The 27183-nt window shown below is 39.5% G+C and overlaps 1 protein-coding gene and 1 non-coding gene across 4 annotated transcripts; both read right to left on the bottom strand.

Moving 5' to 3' along the window:
- Positions 1–126: 126 nt before the first annotated feature.
- Positions 127–21435, bottom strand: ppm1bb (protein phosphatase, Mg2+/Mn2+ dependent, 1Bb). Of its 3 annotated transcripts, XR_015104212.1 has the most exons (7): positions 21041–21435; positions 10186–11028; positions 8371–8488; positions 8025–8136; positions 6950–7007; positions 1713–1857; positions 127–1468 (listed from the first exon to the last, which is right to left on the bottom strand). XR_015104212.1 is itself a non-coding variant. In XM_086139873.1 (6 exons), the coding sequence occupies exons 2-6, from the start codon at positions 11014–11016 to the stop codon at positions 1439–1441; spliced, it is 1149 nt and encodes a 382-aa protein (XP_085995999.1). In that variant the 5' UTR covers positions 11017–11028; positions 21041–21434; the 3' UTR covers positions 127–1438. The 3 variants fall into 3 exon arrangements, 2 of the variants coding, with proteins under 2 accessions (XP_085995999.1, XP_085995998.1); XM_086139873.1 differs by lacking the exon at positions 1713–1857 and having other exon boundaries at positions 21041–21434; XM_086139872.1 differs by lacking the exons at positions 127–1468; positions 1713–1857 and adding an exon at positions 1872–5149.
- A 5349-nt stretch (positions 21436–26784) lies between these two features.
- On the bottom strand, positions 26785–26878 carry trnai-uau (transfer RNA isoleucine (anticodon UAU)). Its single transcript has 2 exons — positions 26841–26878; positions 26785–26820 (listed from the first exon to the last, which is right to left on the bottom strand). It is a non-coding gene; the product is annotated as a tRNA-Ile (tRNA).
- Between the last annotated feature and the right edge of the window lie 305 nt (positions 26879–27183).

Genomic DNA, 27183 nt, shown 5'->3' with positions numbered 1-27183 from the left:
AATTAAAACAAAAAAAAAATCAACTGAGGGTGGATGGGCAGTGAACACATGCACTGACCAACAATGTGAATAAACAACCAAAAAAAGGTGTTTTTGTCTTTCATTAAAATGCACAGCCACCAGTTGTCCTTGGCAGGTATTTTTATTTCATATATAGACGCTTTCTGTAATCAAATGTGAGTGCAATCAAACAACAGCAATACAAACATTACCAATGCAGTCTGAGAACCAGGAATAGGGTTAAAACGGGGAGTTCACTCACTCTACACAGCGAGCAGCTAGTAACCTCATGGACAACATAAAAGAAAAAAAAAAAAGGAAAAAAAAAAAAGTCCTGTCGGGATAGTTCCCCGCCATGCGCACTTCCTGCTGTGATGGTGGTCGAGGAGGTGGGGAAACTTGTGTGACGCTCCCACTCACAAAGGAAGTCCAACCAGTGATACAACAACCCCCCCACCCACCCACCCACCTCCATGAGTCTAACCAGCACTCAGCTTTTCAGTGAACTACATCACCACCTATCTCACCCCATTCCCCGCCCATTTTGATTATCGTTTTAATAGTAACAACAAAAAAAAAAAAAAATCATTCCACTTCTCACACGGCAGGAGCCAATCAAGAGTCCAGAGGTCCCTCAGTTCAGTCTGGCTGTCCATCATGGTAGGCTAGAAAATCACTGTACATGTTGACCCAAAGTCCTCATGCAGTGCCCTGCGAAGGTGGCACATCACATACGTGCACGGGTGGAAGTGGGGTTAGGATTGGGGAGTTCATGGTTAAAGTGTGCTTGTGTGTCAGAGAGAGAGAGAGAGAGAGTGAGAGCGAGTGTGAGAGTGTATGTGTGTGTTTTTTTAAGAGGGGAGAAGCGAGGCTTTTAGGCAATTGTCTGACCCAGGAGCACAAAAAAGTCCAGGAGAAGAAGTACGTACAAAGTCTTTATCCACCATCTTCTCTTGGCCCTCATTAAAACACTCACACTAACTCTCTCTCTCTCTCTGTCACGCACACACACACAATCACACGCACAAGGTCCTCATGTCATTGTGAAGTCAGGTGTTCAATGTCAACATTCAAGAGAGAGAAAAAAAAAAAAAAAAAAAGAAAAAAAAAAAAGACACCTCAATGGTAAAAATCATCTCTACCATCACAATGCTTCAGTTCATAAAATCTTGGTATTTCTGTTTTTTTTTTTCCCCTCCAGGCTTTAAAGCGGTCTGCGTGTGTGGTTGTTGTCGTTGTGGTTGTCATCTTTTTTTTTTTGTCCCACTGCTGCAAACACACACACACATATGCACAACCAACATACGCACACTCACACACTCCAACACACACCACATGTCCTCTTTTAGTGGAGAAAGACATGGCGCAATGGAGAGAGACACTCCTCCTTTGTGAAGATGCACCAAGCACCGGGAGGAGACACAGGTTGTTGCCACGGCTACCAGGGGTCTTCCAGCTCACCAGCACTCTAAATGAGAAAAAAGTAAAGAGACGGAGAGGAATGCGTTAGTTTTTTTGTTTTGTTTTTCCTCCATTACTGCATCTTTCACGACAGTTATGACTCTTCTATTACTTCCCCATAAACTGCAAGATTCCTAACTCACTGCCAATTTCATCTGGTCACAGTGACTGGATAAGGATGAAAGACAGTGAGATTACTCTGCCTGGCCTGTACGTTAACACAACCAAAACCCAGACCTCTGATGACTCACCTTGCGGAGAATCACAGGGCCAACTGTCAGAATGAAAAACATGGAAGAAATGAAGAGAATGGAGTCCCTATAGCCTGAGCAGCTTTTCCTCCACTCATCATCGACGCCAGCTCTTGCAACGTAGTAGCGGGTGCTTATTTTGGGCCTTCAAAGCACAGAGAGCCTCTATTTTTTTCAAGACAAGCCCAAAGGACAAATGAAATTTTCTTTAAAACAACTTGGATAAAAAAAAAAAAAAAGAATATTGGCTGGAGTAAAAGCTTAGTAGGAAGGGCAAGGAAAGTGAGCTTATCATAGCCTACATGGAAACACACATTAAATATAGTAAGAAGACTGGCTGACAACTCTAGAAAAGTCAGGGAATGGCAGTATATCAAAATACAGCTAGATAATCTTGGGCTTTGGCGATCAACTTCCTCTGTATCCCTGATCTACACAAATGCAATGTGAGTGATTAAAAGCAAAAGTATATATGGACAGTGAGATTACAGACATGCTCGTACAGTCGACACAGATCATAGCATGAAGTCTCAAATCATTTTTATTTGTTCTTTACCTGTGTGGGTTGATTTGGCCCATGATACTGCATACAAATTCATATTCAACTCTCTAACACACACATACACGCACACACACACACGCGAAAGCACGCGCAGACACACACACACGCGCGCGCATGCACGCACCTACGTGAACACACACATATGCAAGCACGCACACACACACACGCAGGCACGCACGCACAAACGCCTAGATTAACCATAAACCCCCCCTTCTCTCAACGAAGTGCCTTAGACATTAAAATGATCAGTTCAGTGCATTCATTACCAGACTCATTGGGTACAGGACATTATACAGCTTTAGAATAACCTCAATTTTTATAGAAAAGACACTTTAAATCTTGGCAAGGAGCTTCATCTTATACTAATTACAGGCTAAAGAGGGGCAATAAGGGGGGGAGGGGTGGGAGAGAATGTTATAGAGTTTAGTATTTTTAAGGGAATTTCTTGATTTTTAGGTAATAAATAGAAATACATTTTAAGATTAAGTTACTTTCAAAATCACAATATTTTTTCACAAAAGCCATGACACAAACGCAGTTTCCCAATGTTCGATATTTATCCAAGTATTGCATGGCCCGGCTTCACGACCAACTCAAAAAGACTTTTTTGGTCAAGGCGTCGAAGCATTACTGGAATGTTGTGGCTTGACTGTTTGATAGAATTGTGATTTCTGGCCAACTTATTTTTTGAGTCATATGTTACCGTGTGTATTGGTCCAAAACTTTGATCAGAGGAAATATATTGGAAGGATCAATATTTGAAAGTATCATTGTGGTTTCAATCCTCCCTCCAGTGCATTAATGAAGTCAACTTTCCAACTGTGTCATACTGCATTTCATGACTGGCAACTCAGCCAGTCATAGCAACATTGTATGCGGTCATGGTACATATTAGCATTAAAATAAGCTAATACGATTAATAGTACAGATTAAATATTAGCATGCTAAAATTCTAAATGTTGCAAACTAAGTGTTCACACATTAAATTCAATTAAGTGCTAATATTCTAACTTTTTGGCAAACACTGTGTTGGCATACAGGTAGTGCTGGAGTAAGAGCCTTTTTTTTCTCAAGTTTTCTTTTTTTAAAGTATGCGCAGAGTGGAGCTGAAGCTGACAAGTTTTCAAGAAAGCTGCATTATGAAGCTTAAGTTAGCTTGTCGATTTACCAATGAAGCATTCAGCTCTAAACAGCCAATTATCAAGCAAATATTTGCAAAGGTTTATGTATAAATGTATAAATACCATTTTTTGACACATACTGCTGACATGCTAGTTAGCAGCATGCTAAGTGATGCTGTGCAAACAAAAATGCTGGGATGTTGATGTTTTAGCTGCTGACAGAAATTCACAATAAAACTACTCGAGCTCTGTGTTTGAGCAGAGGCAAGACAGGTTCAAGTCATTTTCCATGTTGTATTGCTCAGCCAAACAAACTGATAGGGACTATTAAGTAACATAAGTGTAGAGGAAATGTAGCATTATATTACTTGCTGAAAATGTGGCCTTTCCATTGAGAACCTTTTACAAAACTTTCTATTTCTACTTGTTTTCAGGGGAGTTTCTGTTACCTTAAGAATGAAGTTTAGTTTTAGTGTTCATTTTCAGTTTCCAGTAGTTGCCTGAAATGATGTTTTGCCTACTTTGGCAGATAAAAAAATAATGATATCCAACAAATTTTTCTTGCACTCAGCTGATTGAAAGTATTCTTCTAAAGAGTTGTGGTCTGGAAATTGGTCTTAGCAGTGGGAGTGATTTCTCTTGAATGTCACTCAAACAGCAACATTGCATCGCTGCAGTTTTTTTGTTGTTGTTATTGTTTTGTTTTTGTTTTTTAGGTACCCAGACTGGTTTTCACACCCCGAGATTCCTCAAGTATCACCCAAAACTGAAAAACAAAAATTTGAGTGGCAATTATTGGTCTCTTGCTCTGTCACTTAGAAACACTTGCACACACATACGTTCGTCCACACATACATTCATACATACATATTTACAAAAGAAAGTGTTCTGAGTCTGTAGATGAAGTAGGCTTGGACACGGTGCAGTGTTTGAGTTCAGCTTGAGGTCTGAGTATCTCCTGTCCTTCTCTCTGTGTCTGTTTGTCCAAAGTAAGCAGGGGGGCTGAGGTGGGATAGCAACCAGAAACCAAACATAACCAGCCACCTTTGCCAACGACTGCCAAGAAATGCCCTGGTTGATTTTCTATTGTAGACATCGGTCTGTATGGTCGAGTGGTAAAAGTGGCGGGAAAGTTCAGGAATCCAAACCAAGGTGGGCAGTGGACAGGGATGGAGGGAAGAAAAACTAAGAGTCCTCATAGGCGGAAGATGTGTATGCGGCCTCTGAGACAGAACTTCAATAGACAGGAGAGCCATTTTTGGATCCATATTTGCATTCAACTGTGCGTGAGAGGCGTGGTGGCGATGGTTTCGAAATGGCGTGGGTGTCTGTTCAAGTTCTGCAATGGGGCAAAGAGGAGGAGGAGAGGGCAAAGCACATCTGTTTAGAGGTGTGGAGCCGGGATCGGATGGGCGGGTGGGTAGGTTGAAATGCGGGCAGGTTGCTTAGTTGGAGCAGGGATTGGGCTCATCTTGGCAGGCCTCTGACTCAGTAGTCGTGGGCGAGGGCGGGGGCGAAGGGGGAGAGGGAGGGGAGGCGGGCTGTTCCTGGTTGTCGTCATCAGCGGTCCTCCTGCTCTCCCCAGCTCCCTCGGCAGTTTTATCCCCCCGCAGCTGGTAGGTGGCCAGGGTCTCCTCCAGCACCGCTCGGTACTGCCCCCGGTGGTGCAGGCGGAACTGCCGCAGAGCCTCCAGCAGATGAGCCGCCGTGCTGCCACCTCCCTCCTCACTCTCCTCCTCGCCCCCCGCACAGGCCTGAGGTGACACGCCAGGGGTCAGACTCTGCAGGCACGCTCCATGGTCAAACACACGCACACACACACACACACACATCGAACAAGCAGTGGCACAATACTCAGTTCATTGTCACAAATGTCTACCGCACACACACCAGTGTGTCAATTTCAGAGGTATTCTTGCAGTTGGACAGACCCATGCAAACACTACCTCTGACCCCATGACCAACAACCCTTTGTGACATGTTCAGTGTATCAGAAAAAAAGGGGGTTTGGTCAGCAGCCACTCAGCCCCGAGAAAAGGGGGCCTGCAAGTCAATACCCCACTCGCGTTTGACAAATAAGCTCACATAGGTCCACACACACACACACACACACACACACACACACACACACACACACACACACACACACACACACACACACACACACACACACACACACACACACACACACACACACACACACACACACGCGCACACACTCACTCACTCACTCACGCACGCAATATCGCAGCCTCTTCAGGCTACTGAGTGCTATTTGTTTAGATGACATAAGCAAATAACTTTCACATCTATTTCTTAAGAGGATAAACAATTTTCTCAAACAAAATTTCAGAGGCCCCTCTCTCTCTTTCACTTGTCAGATGTGTTGCTGGTGTGTCCTCTATTAAATGTTTCTGATTACAACTGTTTTTCCACAAGCATTTAAATGCAGGATGTCACTGAATCAACCGTCAAAATCATTTCAAACTGCCAGAAATAGATGTTTTTCAAATTGTGATATCTTCCTGGTAACTTTCTTTGATTATAGTGTTGTTTGAGTCATATTTTTGATTTAGCAACTTTTGCAAACAAGACAAAATGTTCCCATGATCATGAAAGTGACCATCTTGTTAGGGAAAATACGAATGAACAAAAACAATACAAATTTACAACTCCCTCTACGTGTGTGGGTGTGGGTGTGTGTGTGTGTGTGTGTGTGTGTGTGTGTGTGTGTGTATACACATATATAAATATCCATGACTAAGTGTGAGCTTGGCATGTTACTGTTTAAGCTGTATTTATCAGCTGAAATGCGCTTTAATCCCGTTTGTAATTATTTAATATACATTTATTAACTGATAAATGTGATGGAAGGGTTTTCTGAACAACTAAATGGCTATACATTTATGAATAATCATGATATGCAAAGAGTCTAGACTACTGACAAGTCCGTGTTTGTTAAAGTGCGGAAACCAACAAGACAGAATGCTCAAATTGCATTTTCACACTTTGGGTCCATCGTGTCAGTGATACGAGTTTCATGCAGAGTAGCAGCATGAAATGCTTGAACTACATTCATATATAGATTTGGGTATGTTTCAATGCAGATTTAGAAATTATAGTCAATCATGTAGTTTATTCATGTATAGTCATCATTCATAGGTTAAGTTGGTAAAAACAAAAACAAAACAGTCATACAAAAATCATTGCTAGGTGGTCAAGAGGTTTGTGTACACTGACTGTAAATCCCATTTCAATGATGAAACCAAAATTGAGATTCTCATTCAAAATGTTCCAACATGGAGTCCAGTCAATTAAGTTTCACAAGGCTCTCAAAGGTGCTACTGAGTCTATCCTTTGCACACTTTCACACTGCCATATTCAGTCTCTCTTTCACTCTCTGAAACGCGTGTGCACACACACATACACACACACACGCAAACAGGAGGGCCCTTGTCTTTGGTGGTGTTGCTGCCTTTACACTTGTTTTATGAGCTTGCACTGGGGGAGTGAAGAGCTGAAAAGGTGAGGGATTGTGAGAGAGAAGAACTCACCCCTTCTTCCTCTCTGTGAGGGTTCAGCTTGTTGTATACGGCCTCAATAACACTCCGTCTGCAAATGCACAACACACCAAAGCGCTTGCTGCTTAGAGAATAACATAACATAAAGGCTTGCTGTTCATGGTTAGTCGATGAATATTGATTAACAATGAAAAGGGGCTAAGTAAACATCCATGTCAATACCTAAGTATCTGTTATTCAGGCATTCGTCACGGGAGGATCTTCTTGATACGCGCATACATTTGAGTATTTCGACCAGTGTTATCTGCATCTCAGCAAGATCTTAGGTGGGAGGCAGGCAAGCGTGGGTGTGTGCATGTGTTCAAATGGCAATCATTTTTATCATCACTTAAATCTGAAATGCAAATTGTGGTGGTTTGACAGCAAGTAATATATTCTTTTCTTTCAACTACCCCTGCTATCAACAAGTTTTCTCTAATTTTCTCCCTAATTTTGAGTAGATTTCACTATTATTATGATTAATAACAATCATAATACTCACAATGACAATAATAATTTGTTGTAGGTAAGTTAGTCAAATGTAATTTTTTTCCCTTCCTTGCAAATCTGAATATCCAATTTTCAGTTAACTGCTTTACTGAAGACCATTTAAAATAAACTCCCATTAATTTAATGGATTTTATTTTGTTTTTGGGCCGTCAAACTATCAGACCTATTATCTTTATGAGGTTTATATTCAGGTACGCTGAAAGTCAGATAGGTTGTTGTTCACCTTCAATGGCTATTCAACTTTTCAAAATATTCAGATAATGAGTTGCCTTTTTTCCGTTTCCTGAAAATGTAGCGACAGTCTCAATTTCTTAATTCGGTCTTGAAATAATTTTCAAGCTCAAACATCCTGTTTTTAATTTTTGTAAATCATGAAACTGCAGCCACAATAAGTTATACACCTGTTTCAAAGACAGATTGACAGATTTTTTTTTTTTTCTCAATGACTTGAGATTTCAATGTTCTAGGTTCTACAGGATATGCAGCAATCATTTGAGCTAAGCCCAGAAAAGTCTTGCTGCATCTAATTGTAAAACATGCATTTAAAAGTGTATTTTACTTGCTGGGCAGGCCTCCGCCGGGTGGAAGGTTTGGGATATTCTCTGAGGCAATGCTCCTCAGGACAGACACCAAGTCAGGGACTCCCGCATCCCCACAGTTTCCAAGGAGCTCTGCAGACACAAAGATGGAAAGGGATATGCAAGTTATTACATTGTTCCTTGTAGCAGTGTAAGGATTCAAAATTAAATCAAAACAAATTGTAAGGATTGTATGTACTATATGTATTAGATGTGATTTTGGTGACTGGATCAATTTAACAATATAGTGCTTGGCTGGTTTGTTGGCATGAGAGAAGATTTACAATGACGGGAAAATAATGAAACAATTCAGGTGTGTGTGCTGACCCTCAACACGGGTCTCCAGGTATTTATCTAGTTCCTCTTCTTTCTTCAAAGCTTCTTCTGAGATTTTCGGTGCTCCGGGTAAACACACCAACACAACACTCATATTGTCCCTGCTCCCCTGTAGGATGGAACAAATAGAGGCCAACTTAAAATCGATGTAACATACGTTTTTTTTTTTCTGCAGGGGACAACTACAAACAATATTAAAACAAGTACTTTAAGTCTAAGGTTTTCAATTGTTACTGGAAAAATATGAATACATTGATATTCAATCATATGCAAGGAGAATATGATTGATAATCCTGGCCATTTTTACACATTATTCATAGCCATTGCGGCATTAAATAAAAATCACAGCACTTGGAAAACTCCTTTATCAAAATAAGTAGTAATGACTACATATACCAGACAAACTGTATTTCAAGACAAATCATCTGTTCCATCAGTAGTTACAGAGAGTACTAGCACTGTTTTGTTTGCTGGATGTCAATTAGTAAGTCAGCACAATCACATAAATCAAATCAATCAAACAATGAGTAAGATATGAAATGAAGTGACCACACATTATCAGAAACTTGGGACCAAAACACTTTAAAAAAAAAAAAAAAACCAAACACCATAATTATGCCTTGGAAAACACTTTTTTAAATTTCATTTTGGGTTTTGGAAATACAAAATGAAAATAGCAAAACCTAATTTCTCACATTACAACCGTCAAAGAAATTATATTTGACCTCTAATCATTTTGATAAGACTTACTGCAGGAAAGACATCAGACCATTTATGACGCATTTATTATTTTACAAGCTTGTCAGTCTGGCATTAATGGCATCTAGTTTTGTTTTAATTAGTTATAAAGTAACATGGATATTATTCATCGGGCATGACCGTGCAGTGTTAAAAAAAAAAAAGACAGTCTAACCTCAAACTTCAAACGTGCAAAATTAAGGTTATTTATCACTCCTGTTCATTTGTTAACATTTAAGAATTAAGATCAGTTGAGTGTTTGGAAATGCATTGCAGCAGACAAATAAAAACCTGAGCATGTTTTAAAAAAAAACAACATGTTTCTGTGTTTCTACAAGGCAGAAACAACTTACTGCTATGTAAATATATTGAGCTGCTTTCTGTTAGTACATTGTTTGATAGTTCACAAATAAAGACTGTAACTTGAGATCAACCATTCAGTGTTAAAAGTAACTCGGTTACACTGAATGGTTCTAGATTGCTTTAAGTACAATAAATGATATACAGACAAAAGTCCATGAGGTTAACATGTGACCGTGTTCAACTCAGCCACAAAGTTGCTTTCTCTCGAATCAATAGCTTGGAAAGCGGCAGGGATTAAGTTGAAACTGATAATGTATTACCGAACAAGGGTGCCAAGTGAAGAAAGAGAGACAACAGCAACTGAGTGCTTAATGTTTGAATAAATCATTTGTTACCTGACACTGGGATGTTAAGTATTGCCAAAACAAATGCACTCTGCAACACCCTGATGGCATAATTCATCATTGTTTCATCATATCTGCATTTATGCCCAAAAAGGAAACTGGTAGTTTTGTTTTTGATTTTCAATTTTTACATCCAAAAGCATTACTGTCGGACTATCGTGTAATCTTAACATCTTCGTTCTACTTAAATACAATAAACCTACGAGGACAATTTGAACATGTAATTTCATTGAAAGCTCCTGAATACAGTGGCTTTTTTTTTCCAACCGTTTTTCTCTGTAGACAACACTCATCTGTGATGCAGCAGATCAACAGTGAATATATAGATAAAAATCAAAATACATAAGAAAACAAAGCTTACCTTATGCAGACAGGTGTCGACAACTGAGTTACAGACCTTCTCCAGATCATCGCACACTAGGAGTCGTGAGCGGACAAAGTCGCACAGCTCCTCGTTGGTCATGACGTCCCAGATTCCGTCACATGCCAGCACCACGAACTCGTCTCCCTCGGCTGCCCTCTCCAAAACACACACCTCAGGCTCAGGGCTCACCAGCTGCTCCGTTGGGCCCTTACCGTCCACACATTTGTAATCATAGTCCCCCAGAGCCCTGGACACAGCCAGGGAGCCGTTTACCCTCTGGATCATGACGGAGCCGCCAGCATTCTGAATGCGCTCCTTTTCTCGGGGGTTACAGGGCTTATGGTCCTGTGTAGAGAAGCCCACTTTGCTGTCTCGGCTCAGCACGGCTCGCGAGTCGCCACAATTTATGAAGTAGAGGTGGGTCGGGCTGAGCAACACACACACGGCTGTGGATCCGCTGCGGTCCAGACCCTGCCGCAAGTCAGAGAAGCTGCGCATGTATTCATCAATGTTCAGGAAGCCTGAACGAATGCCGTCCTTCACGCCCTCCACAGAGCCAGGTCCTGAACCAAACTCAGCCCCTCCTGATAAGATGTGCTCCAGCAGGTGGCCGGAACAGTAGTTGGCAACACGGGAGCCTGCATGGCCATCATAAACAGCAAAGAAGGACCAGTCAGTGAGTCCATGTGGGAGGCCTACCACAGCTGTGTGGGCATCCTCCATCTCTACCCTCCAGCCTTGCATGGAGCTCAGGCCGTAGCGCAGCCCATTGCCCTCACCATGGGCACTATGCTTCTCGGTCTTCGGTTTGTCCAGGAATGCACCCATTGCTGCCTATAGCTGGAATTGAATTGTGGAGGGGAGAGAGAAAAACAAAAGGGAAAGTTTTAGCATCTGCCTCCATTAAGCCATCTTTGGTCAACCTGTGTTTTTTTTTGTTTTTTTTTTGCCATACACTGATCATCAGCTGACAGTGCATGGACCACATGCATCATGTTCATGTCAGTCCAAGGCAAGAGGCAGATCGAGCAGTGCTCAAGACATATTCAATATGTAGTTTGCAATAAAGCCAACCCTAAAAGCTGAAACTTACATTGGATGCGGATATTCTTATTTCTGTGACAGTTGTTAAAAAGAAAATTATCCACCAGAGTCCATAATGATGAGTTTGTTGTCTGTATGTAAGGAACCAAGGTTTACTGGGGAATTTGTCACCCCGCAGCCACATCCAATTAGAAATTGGACACTGTTAATTGGTGTAAAGTTAACCTTGGATCAAACTTAATTCCTCCCAAGGTTGAGCTGAGGTATCTGAGCACTGGATACCGGCGTTAACAGAGAATATTTGGCATCACCAAATTAGTACACTGCCTGTTCAGAAGTGATACTAGGATTATCAAATACTATCGAAAAAGTGATCCTATTTTGAATTTCTTTGCCCTGCAAAAACCACGTTTTAATTTCCTCACTCTTCCTATTTTTTGTCATTGATGCATCACAGTTCCTTAAATATATTAAAAGTACTAATGATATCCTCTTTTGTTATCCCAGGTTTCTCACGGTCTAGGGGAAGTTGGCCTGCGCTGCCTCAGAAGACAAGTTGTGTCTGCCATTTTAGACAAACTGTAACCTAGTGTAATTAAAAAAAAATAAAAAATTACTGGATACTGCTGATTATGACCCTATGCAAAAATACGTAGTTTCTACATGTAATTCTTTAAATGCTAACAAAAGTCAGTAAAACTCTTAAAGTGAAGGTCCAATACACACCCCTGGAAATCATCAGTTTTGGTGTCATTAGTTTAGACGGCAGCCGCATGCTGTGATTATGGAGTACTTTTAATTACTCAATGAAGGGTGGGAGCCAGATATCCTGACAACCACAGAGCCAAGACGAAACCACAGTACTGAGGATTACCCTGAGTCTCTAAAGCTTCTTCCAGCACACAGAGCTTCTTTTCCTCTGAACACCAAGTGACTAATACTATTAGTTAACTTGTTGGCAGGAAATAGACATTGGCGGGGGAATTAAACTCTAACCTGCCAAGTTTGCAATGGGGATCGAGCCCGACTGGGATGGTGTGATATCCACTTTCTTTACTCAAAGACATTCCATTATGATCATACTCGATCTTTGGCAAGTCCATATCAAATCCCAAATTAGTGCCTTCTGTTTATCAGGTAATCATTTAGAGCAAAAGTAGGTGAAAATGCATGACCAAGTAATTTGGCCCAGGCCCGGTAACAGTAAAATGTAATCCAAGAGGGAAGAAATTAGACACTTCAGTTTATGTACAGTATACTACTCATAACATGTCATAGTGCAGCCACTGAAATGAATTTTATTCAAGTTGACCAAACTATCATTGCTGTAGCTGTACGACAAGCTCTACATATTAAAACGAACGTCTTCGAACAGTCTGCTCAACAACCGCAAGAATGTACAGTAGATAGTGGAACAATACAGCATGGACCAGAAATTTTTGTGCAAGCATAACTCACTTTTTAAGAGAACAGTTCAGAAATGTTTAAGTCAGGAAAACAACTAGGAGGACAAGAAATTAAAAATGCTCCTCAAATTTTAGCAAACCTTTTGCTAAGCTTGTTTAATTCAAACATAAATATGTGGTTTGTGCGGTTGAGTTGGTTTTCATTTCACAGTTGGGTTTATTTTTGAGTGTTTGGTGACACAGAAGGTAGGAAAAATAAACTTACATTTTCATAGCAATCTGTCATGAAAAAGCCAAAATTAGAGCTGTCTATAAAATGGAACCATCACTCTTTGCTTGCCACAACTCTTGAATTGTAATTAATTTTTCTCAACTGAGGTACAGTGCCTTTAGTCAAGGGTGGAAACAACAATCACACTCAGGTCTGAACGGCTAAGGTACTTTTGTGGTGTGTCTTTCTCCAACCTAAAAATAACTGTTTCTATATGTAGGCACTCTTGCATTTTTAGTATATGGCTGAGCATTGAAACTGTATCAGTTTGAATGGTTAAAAAAAGGTAGAAGAGCATGCATAGTTTTAAATACAAATACGCTTGAAGTTCTCTAAAGACCCTGTACTAAAACAGTGAGAACAAGAAGCTGGATGAAGAGTCTTGTGTGATTTTTTGGGGGGGGTGAAAGTCAGAGTCACTCATATTCAAACTGAGAAACTCTGCGTCGGAAAATAAAAAAATGAAAAAGTGATGGGGCCTTACTATGGGTCTTTCAATGAGCCAGTCGTGAAAAGTTTAAAATCTCCTTTTGCCATCTCTCCAGCGTTTTTGACCTCGACTATATTTTTTCCATCACGCCCATCCACCCCCACCTAAATATCAGCGAGTGCTGCACTTCAGGGATACTTACAGCATGTATGGCGAGGATGAGCCTGTAACTGCTACGCTGAAATTTAAAAGGGATGAAAACTAGAAAGAGCTGTATTTTTTTTTACATATATTGATATCTTGCCTTGCATCACTGCTCCAACACTTGCAGCATGACAGGCATGTGCCCAAAAAAGGCCGGTACATGTTGAGAGTGACTACAACTGGTTGAGAAGCTGATGTATGTTTTCGTGTGTGTCTGTTCTGCGCATGTGTCATAGTGTGTCGTAGTCAATGTGCGAGAAAAAGACACTCTATAAATATGCTAGGCTGGTTTAGGTTACATGTCCAGGGTGGGGCAGTGGGCTACATTATACACAATTCATTTTGCTTTTCTGTTAAAATGCCTGTATTAACAAAAAATAAATAAAGATAAAAAAAATCTCCACCTAGCTCTAACCACTATTGCCACTCATACAGAGAGTATTTGCACTTTGGAATAATAAGAGTTCACATGTGTGTGACAGAAAGAGAAATCTGGTATGTTCACCAGCAGCGATTCTAGCTAAAAATAAAACAAACACGGTGCCATCGCCTAGCAACCACCCACCCTGCAGTGCAAACATCCAGGCTTAGCTTCATTCAGTGACATCCCCCTCTATGTCTCTCTCACTTGCTCACTCCAAAAGACACACAGTCTCAGTTGCCTGGTTGAGAGAGGAAAGGGGAATTGCATCATCCGTCTATTAAAGCAGTTGCAGCAGCCAGACCCTGAAAGGAGAAATGCCGACCGCAAGAGCACATGCAGATACTATGAGACTTCCCTGCTTGTCAAAGATCCAATAGACTCCTAGCAAAAACACACACGCACGCATACACGTGCACTTTCTCTCTCCCTGTCTTTCTCTCTGTCTCTCACAAACACACACACAAAGAAAAAATATCTTAATTGCGACGTCAGACCAAAACTAGGAACTCAAAACCACTTAACTCCCCCAAAACTGTTGCCACCAGCCTTGTAACCACAGGCCGAAACCAGCTACTTCTGATGCTTAGAACCACATGTCTGTCAGAAACCACTGGCTATGAAGAGGAAAGTGGAAGGTTGAGGATTACATAATGCTGCAGAGAGCCTGAGTGCCGCTCTTAAATGCAGGCAAACTCAATATACAGCCTGAAGCACCATCTAGGTGTTGGACATAACAATATGTTAAAATTTACTGTCAACTGAAATGTCCACGTTCCATGAAAACGAGTGTTCAAATCATTTGATTCGATATGACTCAAGATTATTTAAGACATTATATTTTGACAATGGAATTACCTTTCCTGACATTTCTTTCCTTTGTAGCCCAAAGTTGTATTTAGAAGATTAGCTGATGGAATTCAAGTGTGGCCTTTCTGGTTTACTGGGTTGGTATGCTGAATATTAGAAACAATTTACATAGCAGGCTGTGTTTACAAATCAAATTTATTTAAAAAAAATTGAAATGTTATAACCAAGTAGAGGAGCCTCACATTTTCAATTTAACTGATACTTGTTGCTGACACTTGATAATCAGTGTTGTCTGAAACCTTTCTCTGATAATTTAGTAATTCTTGCTCCATGGTATTTTGCTGACATTTTTGCGGGAGTTTTTTTGATGGTTATGAAGTAGCATAAAGTTCCTTCAACAGTTTCTTCTTCACTCATTGCATATTTTATTTTGCACAGAGCAGGTTCATCCAAAAGTTAAGGGCACCATGCAGTGTCAGTTTTACAGATACAACGAACTGATTATTAGCTATATGTAATTTTTTTATCACCCAACCAAACAGCACCTGTTGCTTCACCTTCATCATTCAATTTCTCGGGTTTATATTTGTAAAACAGTCAAGCAGTGTGTATTGTTTTCCGACAACATAATTTTAGGGATTGAAATCCCTGCGCAGCTTCTACTTCTTAACTTTTATCTACTGCATGTACATATAACACATAGCAAAAAGATAAATAAGCATTTAGGGGAAATATGATGCATTACCATAGAGCCATATGCAAAATATCAGTACTCTTTATCAAAGCCTCCACTGTTATAACACACTTTTCTTTCATCATATCACGCTATTGTCTATGCTAAGTGGAACTGTATAATTCTTTGTTTTGTGCCTTTGTACAAGTATTTTCCCATCTATTGTAGATGAACTAGCTTGAAAATATAATTCAAAGCAGAATGTAAGTGTTGCAACACTCCTTTAGCTGAAATTCCTGCCACAACAGCAGGGGAGCTTTCGTCACACCCAACATATACGTTGGAAAACTGTAATACAAATAGTCGAGCCGACATATCTGTGCTTCATCTGCACTCAGAATTGAGCAAACAATATCAAATTGGTTTCAAAATCAACTGATAAACTTCACATTATGCCTTCATACCTCCATACAGCTTGTTAACTGTAGCTTTATAATGAGCAGAGACATATTTTTGGCATGGTTCTTTTGCCACAGTTGTTTTCCACTTGCCCACTGTTCTGTGTGACGATATGATGTACATGCATAGTACAACAAGCCCACCTTGAAGTCCCTCTAATGAGCACCAAGCAGAAAATCATGAACAATGTAGTGAAAGAAACTCTAATTTAACTATTATCCAAAACTATGGAATTAATAGTTGACATGGCATTTATAGTTAAAGCCATACACAACCACAACAACGATCAGGAAGGAAGAACATTTTTTAACTGAATATTAAAACAATTAGGTAAAAACTAGTCAAAGGTATTTTATACTGAGTTCATGAAATAGGTAAAAATTCCTCCAAGACATTTTCTGACAATGAATTGATACTAATTATGCTTGCTTTCCTCCGATATCCACAAATAAGCACATATTAAAGTTGCAACAGTGATTTACCACAGGTGAAATTACAACGCTTACACCTTTTAAGTTAAGGACTTTCCCCCCTCTATAAACACCACCATTTTGACTATTTTCCCATGTGCAGAAAAAACCTGATAAAAGCAAGGCACGGATGAATTATTTAATTGCACAACAATGTGGTGCAATCATCTTTAGTGATTCATATTTCTTTAACCTTATGAGCTCCTGGCTTTCAGGGTTATTTCATAACAAGATAACATGCCTTATCTTGTTTTGTTCTTTTTAATCCCTAAACCATTGTAGGCTATATTTTTCAGACGTGATCATACTTGCAGATATATTTTCATGAAAAGCACAATCGTGTCTTGTGGAATTGCCATTTTTGCATATAACACAACAAAAGTGCTGGCAGTGCATACATCTTTGCATTGTTGAGTAGGGCAGACAGTCTGGAATCTAGAAACAGTAGAACTATGCCAAGGGATACTCAACTGAGAGATTATATAAATAACTAATGCATTTCCATTAACTAAACAATCAAATGCTATTCTGAGAGGATCTCCAACCTCTACGGATATGGAGAAAATATATGAACATATAACTCTCAGAGTTCAAATCAATGTTCTTTCAGACATCGCTGAACTGTACTACCTCAATGGTAGAGAATCCAATAACTTCTTCACCTTAAAATATATGAAGATCAACACAAATCTTAAAAGCATTATGACTAATACTGAAATTGAGGTAAAGAAAGTCTTTGCAAATGATTGACATCCATAAGAAATGCCTATTGCGGTTGTTATACTTCCAAACCAACTGTGGAGCTAGTTTTCACAATATTATTCTTTGTGTTACGCAATTTACCCACCAAAACACTGGCAGGTAGATTGAAAAGCCACCGTTTTGAGGCGTATCATGTACCTCCAAAAGTGGAGTGGGTGTTATACACTGAACAATTTTCAAATACACTAAAATTACAGAAACAGAACAAGCGAATTGCCACATATCCTGACTTACAGCATGGCTGGACAAATCAGACAATGTAAGGCCACCTCAGTCAGGATTATCAACAGAAAGCAATGATTTCAAGGTAAAATGAGACAAAATAAACCTGACAATCACTGTACATTATGTAGAATTCGCATTATCATCAGTTTTGGAAGTCAAACCAGCCTTTTTCTATGTGACCTTAGTTAAGTAGCACCTGAATTCTTAACTTTATGACAGATCTACTATATAATGGAAAAAGCTGCTAGGGACATGCAACAGAAGATATGGGAAGAACAACATGCAATTATTGGTTGAACTACAATTGCTCTTTTAAGTCTATAAACACATAATAGTGACTAATCTAAGATTTAAAACATTATCAACATGTGTACATCAGAGACAGAGAGAGAAGAACCAGAATGACGTCTGAAAACTACAGAAGACCAAAAACTTAACATCTAACTTCATATGACCTTCGACCAAGGCTAACGCCTCAGTGTCACACATATAACTTGCGCTACACTTTTGTCAAGCAACAGCTCAGCAAATACAATACATCATGGCAATTCTCACAGTAACGGGCCAATTAGAAGGGCTGTCTTTACTGACAAAGCGTTTTCACAATCCCAATTTTATATAGTTACAAAGGTCAGTTAACATGAACCAAACCATGAATTCCAAAGTTGTCATGTTACTCCCCTTGCATCTGCAAACCAAATATTCACAATGTAAAGTCAGCCCCACAACAACACATAAGCAAGTTGCTTTCTTGTGTACAAAAGTCTGTACATAAACAACCCGATTAGAAATTATCAATTTGTAATTTAGTAAACAATGGGGGGAAAACTTTATACATCCATCCATCCACTGTCTACCGCTTTTCCTGGTCGCAGTTGATGTTGGAGCCTATTCCAGCTGTCATCGGAGGAGAGGCGGGGTACACCCTGGACTGGTCCCCAGTACGTCTTAGAGCCACATATACAGGCAATTTTTCCATTTTTTTTTCCAACTAACCTGCTGCATGATTTTGGACTCTGGTAGGACACTGGAAGCCCGCGCAGACACGGGGAGAACATGCAAACTTCACACAGAAAGAAAACTTTACAGTAATTATTTATTCTACAGGAGAATGTGCTTTGTTAAGTACAGAACTCTGCAACAGAGGCGTATTGATCGTTATCTAACATTGCCAATTCATTATTCATGTACAAAATAATGACAGAAATGGAATGGTGTTGAAAAAAATAAAAATGCCTACTTTATTCACCTAAGTTATGCCACTGAATCACTGGCTGAAGAATGTACTCAGACAAAAGGTTAACTGTGCAAGTCTTTTGACCACAATTCCACTAATTCACTGCATCCAACTACTAACACATGATTTTTTGTTTACTTTTCTTAAGACGAGGGATGTAATGTTAGCCATAAGTGGGTGACAATGCTGAAATGTGGTGTCACTTTAAAATGTGATTACTTAACAATGTTTTGTCACTCAGAAAAACAACTAGTAACGGTCAACCTTTATTTAATTATCTTGCAATGCGGCACTTTGCCAAGCAAGCATTTCTTTGTAACTCATTAAAATTAGGACAACAAGCAGACTCAGAGCTCTATGCAGACAGCGATGAAAAGTCAAATTACTTAAAACACTAATTTGATCCTCATAAACATTTGTTACAACAACAGATTGGTATGGAATTCTTGAAAAAAAAATCAACTCAAAGTGATAAGGTTCTATATTCTATATTGATTTTTGAAATCACCTCATTTTAAGACTAAATTTGATGGTTAACATGGATACCATGAAGTGCTCATTAAGTTAAAGAATATTTGTCTTCTCATGTGAATATACAGTAAATCGTACCTGTAGGGCTCTAAGGGATAAAGCATACAGTAATGATTCCAGCACTAGTGCACAGCCAGGGCCGTTACGATCCATCAACCACTAAAATAAACTTGCTTTCACAACCTCCCACTGACTATGTTTCATTTTCACTTTAAGATAATCAGCTATTGAAATCAATCTGTATCAGGCTAGAAAGGACATGCCCAACATCAAGAGGTAATTCGCAAGTCACCTGTGTGCCTTAGCGATATCTGACAGCCATGAGATATTAAGTTGGGTGGCCACCAGCAGTGACATCAAAACAGTATAGTACAGAATTGGTAATGAAACCAAGTACTACTGCTGCTTAGGGAGCAAATACAAAAATGAATTATAGCCATTTTCCCAAGCAAATATGAAAAACTTTCATATAGATATAAAACACGGTAGTTCCTGCACTCAGCATCTAGTACTTGGAAACATGAGACAAAAATGCAGTGCATTAATAATGATGTTCCTTTAAACCTGTTATTTAAATGGCACTTTTACAGTCACATAAATGTACAAAAATGTTGAAATATTCTCTCTTAAGTTAAGGCTGATTACATGAGCTCCGATAGTCTCCTGTGTTTATAGATGGGGAGAAAAAGGTGGAGGAGGTTATCAGCCAAGCCCAAGTTTATTGTTTGGACACATGGAGCTGAAGCCTCGAGTACATGCAATATACACAAAATATTAACAAGAAATTAACATGGCAGCTGACATGATGTAATGCCTTTAGCTGAGACACGAAGTTGAAACTTTGGACTTCACACCAGATAGTCACTGTCCACTTTGCATGAAAATGTAACTGAAAAAAATCATCGGTACTTGTTCAGTACATAATTTCAGTGTCCTCAAACTTTATAAGCAAACTATTAAGGCGTCGCAATACTAATTGTGCTAGTGTGAGAAATTTTGTACTTGTGCTGAACGATCTTGTATGAAGCACTTGATCTAGTCCAGGATTTTTTTAAAACAGTCTAGAGAAATTCTGTTACTTCAATGAAATATGAAGGTACATGTCCATCAACTATCAACAACTATCAAGTATTATCTTAATAGATAGCACTTCACGTTTACCTGCTTAATCAAAAAGTAGGAACTGTTTACCATAGGTCGTTACACACACACAAAAAGAGCCTGCAGTTACTATCCGACGTATAACTGACACACCACCCTTTCAAATTAATCAATTTAACGGAATACTCTGTGCATGAGTGTGCGATCTGAGAATGTTGGAAATACCTCTTCACCGTGAAGCTAACATCACCCAGATAACCATTGACACCGATATGACAAAGTCCGCTAAGCTGTCATTAGCTATTGTGGCCTCGTTAACTCGTACCACGCCAGATTAGCTCATATAGAACCAGACTAACCACGGGAATGGAACGTGTTGTTAAACCACACACACGGTTGTTTGGTTATAAACATTACATTTGAATAAGATGCATTACTGATAATGGCGATAACATTGGCAAAGTTCACTTGGAAGATGAAGGGTCAGGTTTTATTTTGACAACGGTCAGCTTAAACGCTAATACCACGTTACGTTATTACTAGTTTTTTTATGCATGAAACTGGCTGACTAACTTGAGAAATGTGTTTCTATGTTAATCAACAATCTACTGACCACATGCTGAACTCAAATCCACTTTACAATGGTCCCACTGCGGAAAGGCCTAGTTTGCTGGTGTGTTGACATAAGCTAACGTTAGCTGCTAGCTAATGTTAACTTAATAGCTAGCTGCCGTTGGAGCCATCGTAATTTCCCAGCTTGTCAAACAGTAGCCAATGACGTTAGCACACATACTAGCATGTTACTTACGTTTTCCTGCTGTTCCGAGAATGTAGATCCAATCTTGATTATCTGCAGGACTCTGCTTTTGTCTGATGATATTTCAAGAACCTAGCGATCTACGAAGCTAACGTTAGCTAGCTAGCTAAGTTATGTTTCCTTATTTGACAAAATAATCGAGATTGGCCTCAGATGAGCGGTGTTAAGTCCTTTCTCGGCGGTTCCCTGCTTGGACAGCGTTGATTTTTACGCATGTTTGACGCCAGTTCTGCCCCTCACATTAAATGTAGACAATTCCGATCGTTCCTAAACAAATATGGACACTGAGAATTTGTTATATTATACAACACTGACAAATCTAGCACTTTCTTCCATTGAAAGGCCAGAGCTTTCCTTCGACTTTGGGTGCTGAACAAGAGGAGGTGTTATTTTTGGCATATGCTCCGTGATTGGTTACAATGTAAAGGCAAAGCGTATCTTAATTGGCTAGTTTCTCTGTCAATTGGCTCTGCCCCTGACCGTAGTGAAGCGCTCATTGGTCTATTACTGAACTTCTATGATGCACTGGAAACATTCACACTCTTAACACGCGCTTGCGTAGACCGCAATCACCGGAGTGAGTTAAAACTGAATCAGACTGGAAGTTTAAACAACAGGCGTTGCTGTTTCTGGTGAAACTTTAATAAATAAAAAAAAGAAACAAAGCGTGGATAACGCTTTAAAATACGTATTAATAAACATTAAAACACACTCACCAGTCCAGACCTATATCACTGATTTCTTCTTTCACTTTTTTCATTTTTTTTCATATATGTATATATATATATATATATATATATATATATAGTCATTTCAGCATCACTGAAATGAATGTGCGGTATTACTGCAGCAAAGGAGAACCAGCCAGCTTAAAATAATGGCAGTTTCATGTCTATGCTATGGTGAGAACACCACATCTGACATAATGTCTGTTTTTGAGGGAGTAAACATTAGGGTGTAGATTTGCTGACAATGTGTCCCTATTTATTCTAGGTCATTTTGGCCCTTATTTTGGGTGATCTGACTCAGCACATGTAACTGACCCTTTCCACTGTCACACCAGCTAAGCATTTGCTCTATTTGTAATGTTTGATTTTTTTTTTGTTTAAGATACTATTCATACTGAGTCATTCGGGGTTGCTTCGTTCACATTGGTTTATTCCAACCTATGATGAAATACGAAGCAAGAGAAACACGTTTCAATTTCTTGAAACTGCATTATTATTCAGTATTCTGCATTTAAAGGTTTGCTCCAAGACTTCAAGATAATATTATTTCAAATAGGCATACAAAGCACATCAACTATCCTCTGGTGGTGAAAGATAATATCCATATGTGGATTTACATAATACTTATGGAAGGCAGTGGGAACAGTTGTGGTTAAGAAGCACTTTATGACAAACTAAATGCAGCATCGTTGATAAGACCCTCAAACACATACTTTGTCACACATTTTCTGATTATTTCTGACAACTTCCTGAGCTGATTTTGTGGCAATTTATGCAACATATCTTTAATAGGGTAATGATAATGTTACTCTTAGTTTTAGTTATACCTTAGACCAGATTTTTCAGGTTGATTGTCACTGATACAGATATTGATTGAATATAAATTGGCAAATATATGTTTTTTTTTTCTTTTTTTTTCTTTTGCATTCAAGCCTTTTTTGACTTTAAACATGATCTTTGCTAATTTTTTTCTTAATGTTTAGCTAATGGGTGTTTTTTTTCTTGGTGGCAGATAAGATAGGGTTTTCATATTTCCCCCAAAATACATGAGTTCCTGACAAATGCACATCACTCTAACCTCTCTGAGTGACTCCTGATACAGCAGGATAAAATGCTGTGCTCTCATGGCCGTTTTGAGTGTTTCGCACAAAAAATGTGTGCTGTCATGCTTTTAAGCATTTCTGGCATGGTGTTAAAAAATGCAGCTATACTTTGTCAGGAGAATATTACAACACTTCAAATGTTGACACCGACACCAGCTTGGTCATGTCACATATAGAATGTGCTATGTAGAAAAAGTCAGACAAAAGTACTGAGCGATCACATTTTGTTTGTCCAGAACTTTTTTTTTTTTTTTCACAGATTGTGTTGTCATTCACTTAACTAGGTGGAGGTGCTGAGACCCTGAGAGTGTCAAAACTAATTTTACTATGTTGAAAATTAATTTTCAGTCAAAATATGATTTTTCTTTTCAGATAATGGAAAAAAGAGCAGTTTTTGACAAACTGACAACTAAACAGAAGTGATGTATCCATCTTCTGTACTTAAATGCTTGTCAGCAAGGGCTAAAACTACATGATATAACTTTGCATCCCATTATCAGCTGGTACATTTGAACATATAGCATATTGTCCCATTATTGTCTTTCAAGAGAGGAACTGCAGTTTCGGTATGCATCTGATCAGTTTCAGTTTCACCGAAACCGTCACATCACCCTGTACTAAAGGCCTTGAATGTGGTATAAAGGGCAAAGGCACAGTTTTAACTTTATTACTGTGACTGTTCTTTGATTTATTTCTTTTTTTACTATGTATAGAGGCTGAATATTAAAAATATATATATCTTTAGATTGTTGAAAACAAGGAGTAAATTAAAAAAAATTGCTGACTTGTGCAATTTTGTCAGATTTTTTTTTTCATGTTTTTTTGTCACTGTCCATGTAACATGAATTGTGATCAAAATACAGATGCTTTACCTTTTGCAATTTGATCATTGTGTGTATACTTCACTGAATAATTAACACGTGTTAAAATCACTCATATTCTTGCAAGCTAAATGGTATCTCTCTATTAAACTGCCATAAAATACGGTATGTGTCAATTAAAACTGTTTTGCAATTCAAAATTTACTCCAGGTCCAATATCATCTATTTCACCTCTTATTATATTTTCCGCTGTTTACTATGTAATACATGATATTTGGGTTGATATAATCTATTACACCACATAGTAAATATTTTGACTCTTGAAAAATATTACCATAAATCCTCTTTTTGACTATCACTAATCACTAATATTTTGAGTTTCTAAGGCATCTCCTCTGGGACTCTTTTCAGAGCCTCCACCTCTTGAAGATCATGAACTTGACGGCGATCAACTTTATTACATTTTGTGCTTCCAGAATATTCAGAGGTGGCATTTGATTAACAACGACATGCAAGGCAAATAAAAAGTAGGCTGCAGTGAATAAAACTGGGATTGTGAGATTAAGGCATAAACAAGAGTATAAATGCATGTATAAGGATGTTTAGTTAGATAGTGTATCAGTAAATCAGAGATGTGTGTCTGTGTCTGCCTGTGCATGCATGTTTGTGTGTGTGTGTGTGTGTGTGTGTGTGTGTGAGTGTGTGTGTGTGTGTGTTCTGGCAGGATGAGGAAAGCAGGGCTTATCCGTTGTCATTTTGTGTTGCTCCCTCAGGATTAGACTTGAGTCTTATTAATGAAAAACTCATCAGATATCAGAACAACTCCCGAAGGAACCAAGCAGGGTTATGAGACACAGGTCAGATTAAGACCCAGTTTCAGCTTTGTGTGTGTGTTTTCTGTGTGCGTGTGTGTGTGAGCGTGCGTGTGTGTGTGTGTGTATGTGTTTGTGGGCATGTCACAGCCAGTATGTGGCAGAGCTGAGGAGAGACAGAAGCAGAGTGGTATTTAATTTTCCAAGATGAGGGATTATCACTGGCAGAATTTGATCATTCTGCTCTGATCTAAGGATGTTCAATCACAGCTTATCCCAAATATTAAACTCTCTGTCTTTTGTCCCCCTTTCTGCACACAACACAATCCCTGACACACACATAGATAGTGTGCACAGCTCCAACTGCCACACTCCTCATTGCGTAAAGTGGCCTGCTGAGCCGACGTTCATGGTGGTGTGTAATTGTTCAGCCACCTGGTCACCTCAGAGAATGGGGGGTTTGTGGATGGGGGAAGGAGGAGGGTCTGCAGTCGGGGTGATGCTGCTTAGCTTTAACATCTTACAGAGGCCTCAGAGAATAAATTAAAAAAAACAGCATCTAATCTGGAGGGCCAAGAACAAGTGGCACAAAATCTGATCCCTGGTGTTTACAGGGATTGGATGAGCACACACACTAACACAGATGCTGACAACACTCGCACATACAGTATATGCATATATACCCCGCTGTTAAATACCCTGTGATTGTGCCTCCAGGGCCAGTTGGAGGGTTGTGTGTGTGTGTATGTGTGTGTGTGTGTGTGTGTGCGTGTGTGTGTGTGTCCGTGTGTGTGTGTGTGTCCAAGTTTGTGTGATCAGGACATGGAGGGGGCTGTCGGATGGGAGGTACAAGACCCTGATCTACACTCTCATTTTCAGCCTGCACCCTGGACATCTGGGTCACATCATTACTGCAATCTTCTGCTTGTTCATTCCCAGCTTTACAGGGCTTAGACTGACAGACACACACACGCACACACATTCGCGGGACCATGCACGCGCGTGCGCACACGCACACACACACACACACACACACACACACACACACACACACACACACAAACTGGCAGATAAGATAAACTTTATTGATCCCCATAGGGGAAATTCTTTTTTTCATAGCAGTGTTACAGTTATAGTGTCAAATCAGTCAGATACACGCATACTGAATGAAACAGCTGTGAACTGAAAAATAAAATTATGTTACACAGGTTTGTGATAAAGGTTTACATCTTACATTTTAAGACAGCGGACACATTGACGCTGCTGTATAAAGACACCTCAGCTGTTGTTAGATTGCCAACAGAAAAGGTTTTTCTAAAAAAGAAGTAGTGCCCATTTTCCCAATCAAAACTAATATAACTAATAATATATCCTGGTATCCAACACGTTACAGAACACGTAAAAAAATGCTTTACATAAAGAGGCAGCCAAAAAACAATTAATAGAACTTTTATTTTTGCTTTGTTTCTTATTGTGTGAATGTAATTGTTTCAGGTCATTTATTTAGTTAAGAAGTTAATTTGTCACACAGTTTTGATATTCAGGACTATTATTTAGACACAAAAACATGTTCAAAAATGATTAAAAACGAAATAGAAGGTGGTAAAGAAAAGCTTCAAACGTAGTACAAGATTCAATCATCAATTGTTTGCCTTGGGGGAAAGTACTTACCCAGTCGGTTACAATATTGAAACATCCGGACGCTGGTATGACGCCCCCTAGTGGTCAACGGTGATTACTACAAAAACGAATAGTTCTACCAGTTGACCAGTGACTGTCGCTGTTACACAACATACCGCAAAGACCAAAGTTTTCGAAACTTTAATGATATCATGGAGACTTTTACACCAGGTAGTTATCCAAAACTGTATTCGTTGTTGCTACGATAGGGTTGTAAACTGAAAGAGGCAGGATAGTACACGTATTTTATTACCGTGAAAAATATACGTTGTATTTTCTTCCATTATGCTGGACGACTTCCGAAACCTTGTTTCAGCTTCTTGAGGTGAGGCATGCTTTTATTTTCAGTAAGACGGACAATAAAACGCTCGAAACCGAATTGAAGTTAATGAAAAGTTGATAGGAGTGGTGAAAAAATTGCGTTGAAGAGGGGCCGTTACAGACACAAAAGAAAAAAGGCGGATGGCGCACGTTAGTTGAGATGGAGGAAATTACGGCATGACGTCGTTGATACGTAAAGCAGGAAACGATGTCCCATTGGCGGTTCGTTAAACTCGAGAGGCGCGCGAGGGAGGAAGGGCTTAAAAACTGTGCTCCAGGTGAGGCTCGAACTCACAACCTCGGCATTGCTCTGCTGAATACTGACATATAAGTACCGCGCGCTAACCGATTGCGCCACTGGAGCTCTGGCGGAAGTGGCGTGAGAAAACGGATAAAGTACGAAATCGGTGATAGTGTAAAACAACCGGTAACGTCATGAATGTTTGTTGATACTGAGTAAAACAATAGACGAGCGTGAGGTGAAAGTGAGGCCACCGGCAGTCATGCGGGCCCGCACTGGCGGATTGAAATCAAGAGCGTGGTGCGTTCACGGACCTCTCCCAAAGCTGCGATTCGCCGCTTGTGTGTGCTCACGTAAAGAAAAGGAAGATAAATTCCAAATAAATGTTCTGGTTTTCGAATCAAGTTTGTTTTTGTAAGTCTATCCAA

This window comes from Fistularia commersonii, chromosome 32 (genome assembly GCF_037954325.1).
Source record: "Fistularia commersonii isolate RoL2024-O1a breed Wild chromosome 32, RoL_Fcom_v1.0, whole genome shotgun sequence".
Classification (NCBI taxonomy): domain Eukaryota; kingdom Metazoa; phylum Chordata; class Actinopteri; order Syngnathiformes; family Fistulariidae; genus Fistularia; species Fistularia commersonii.
This window is presented reverse-complemented; position numbering and strand designations above follow the sequence as displayed.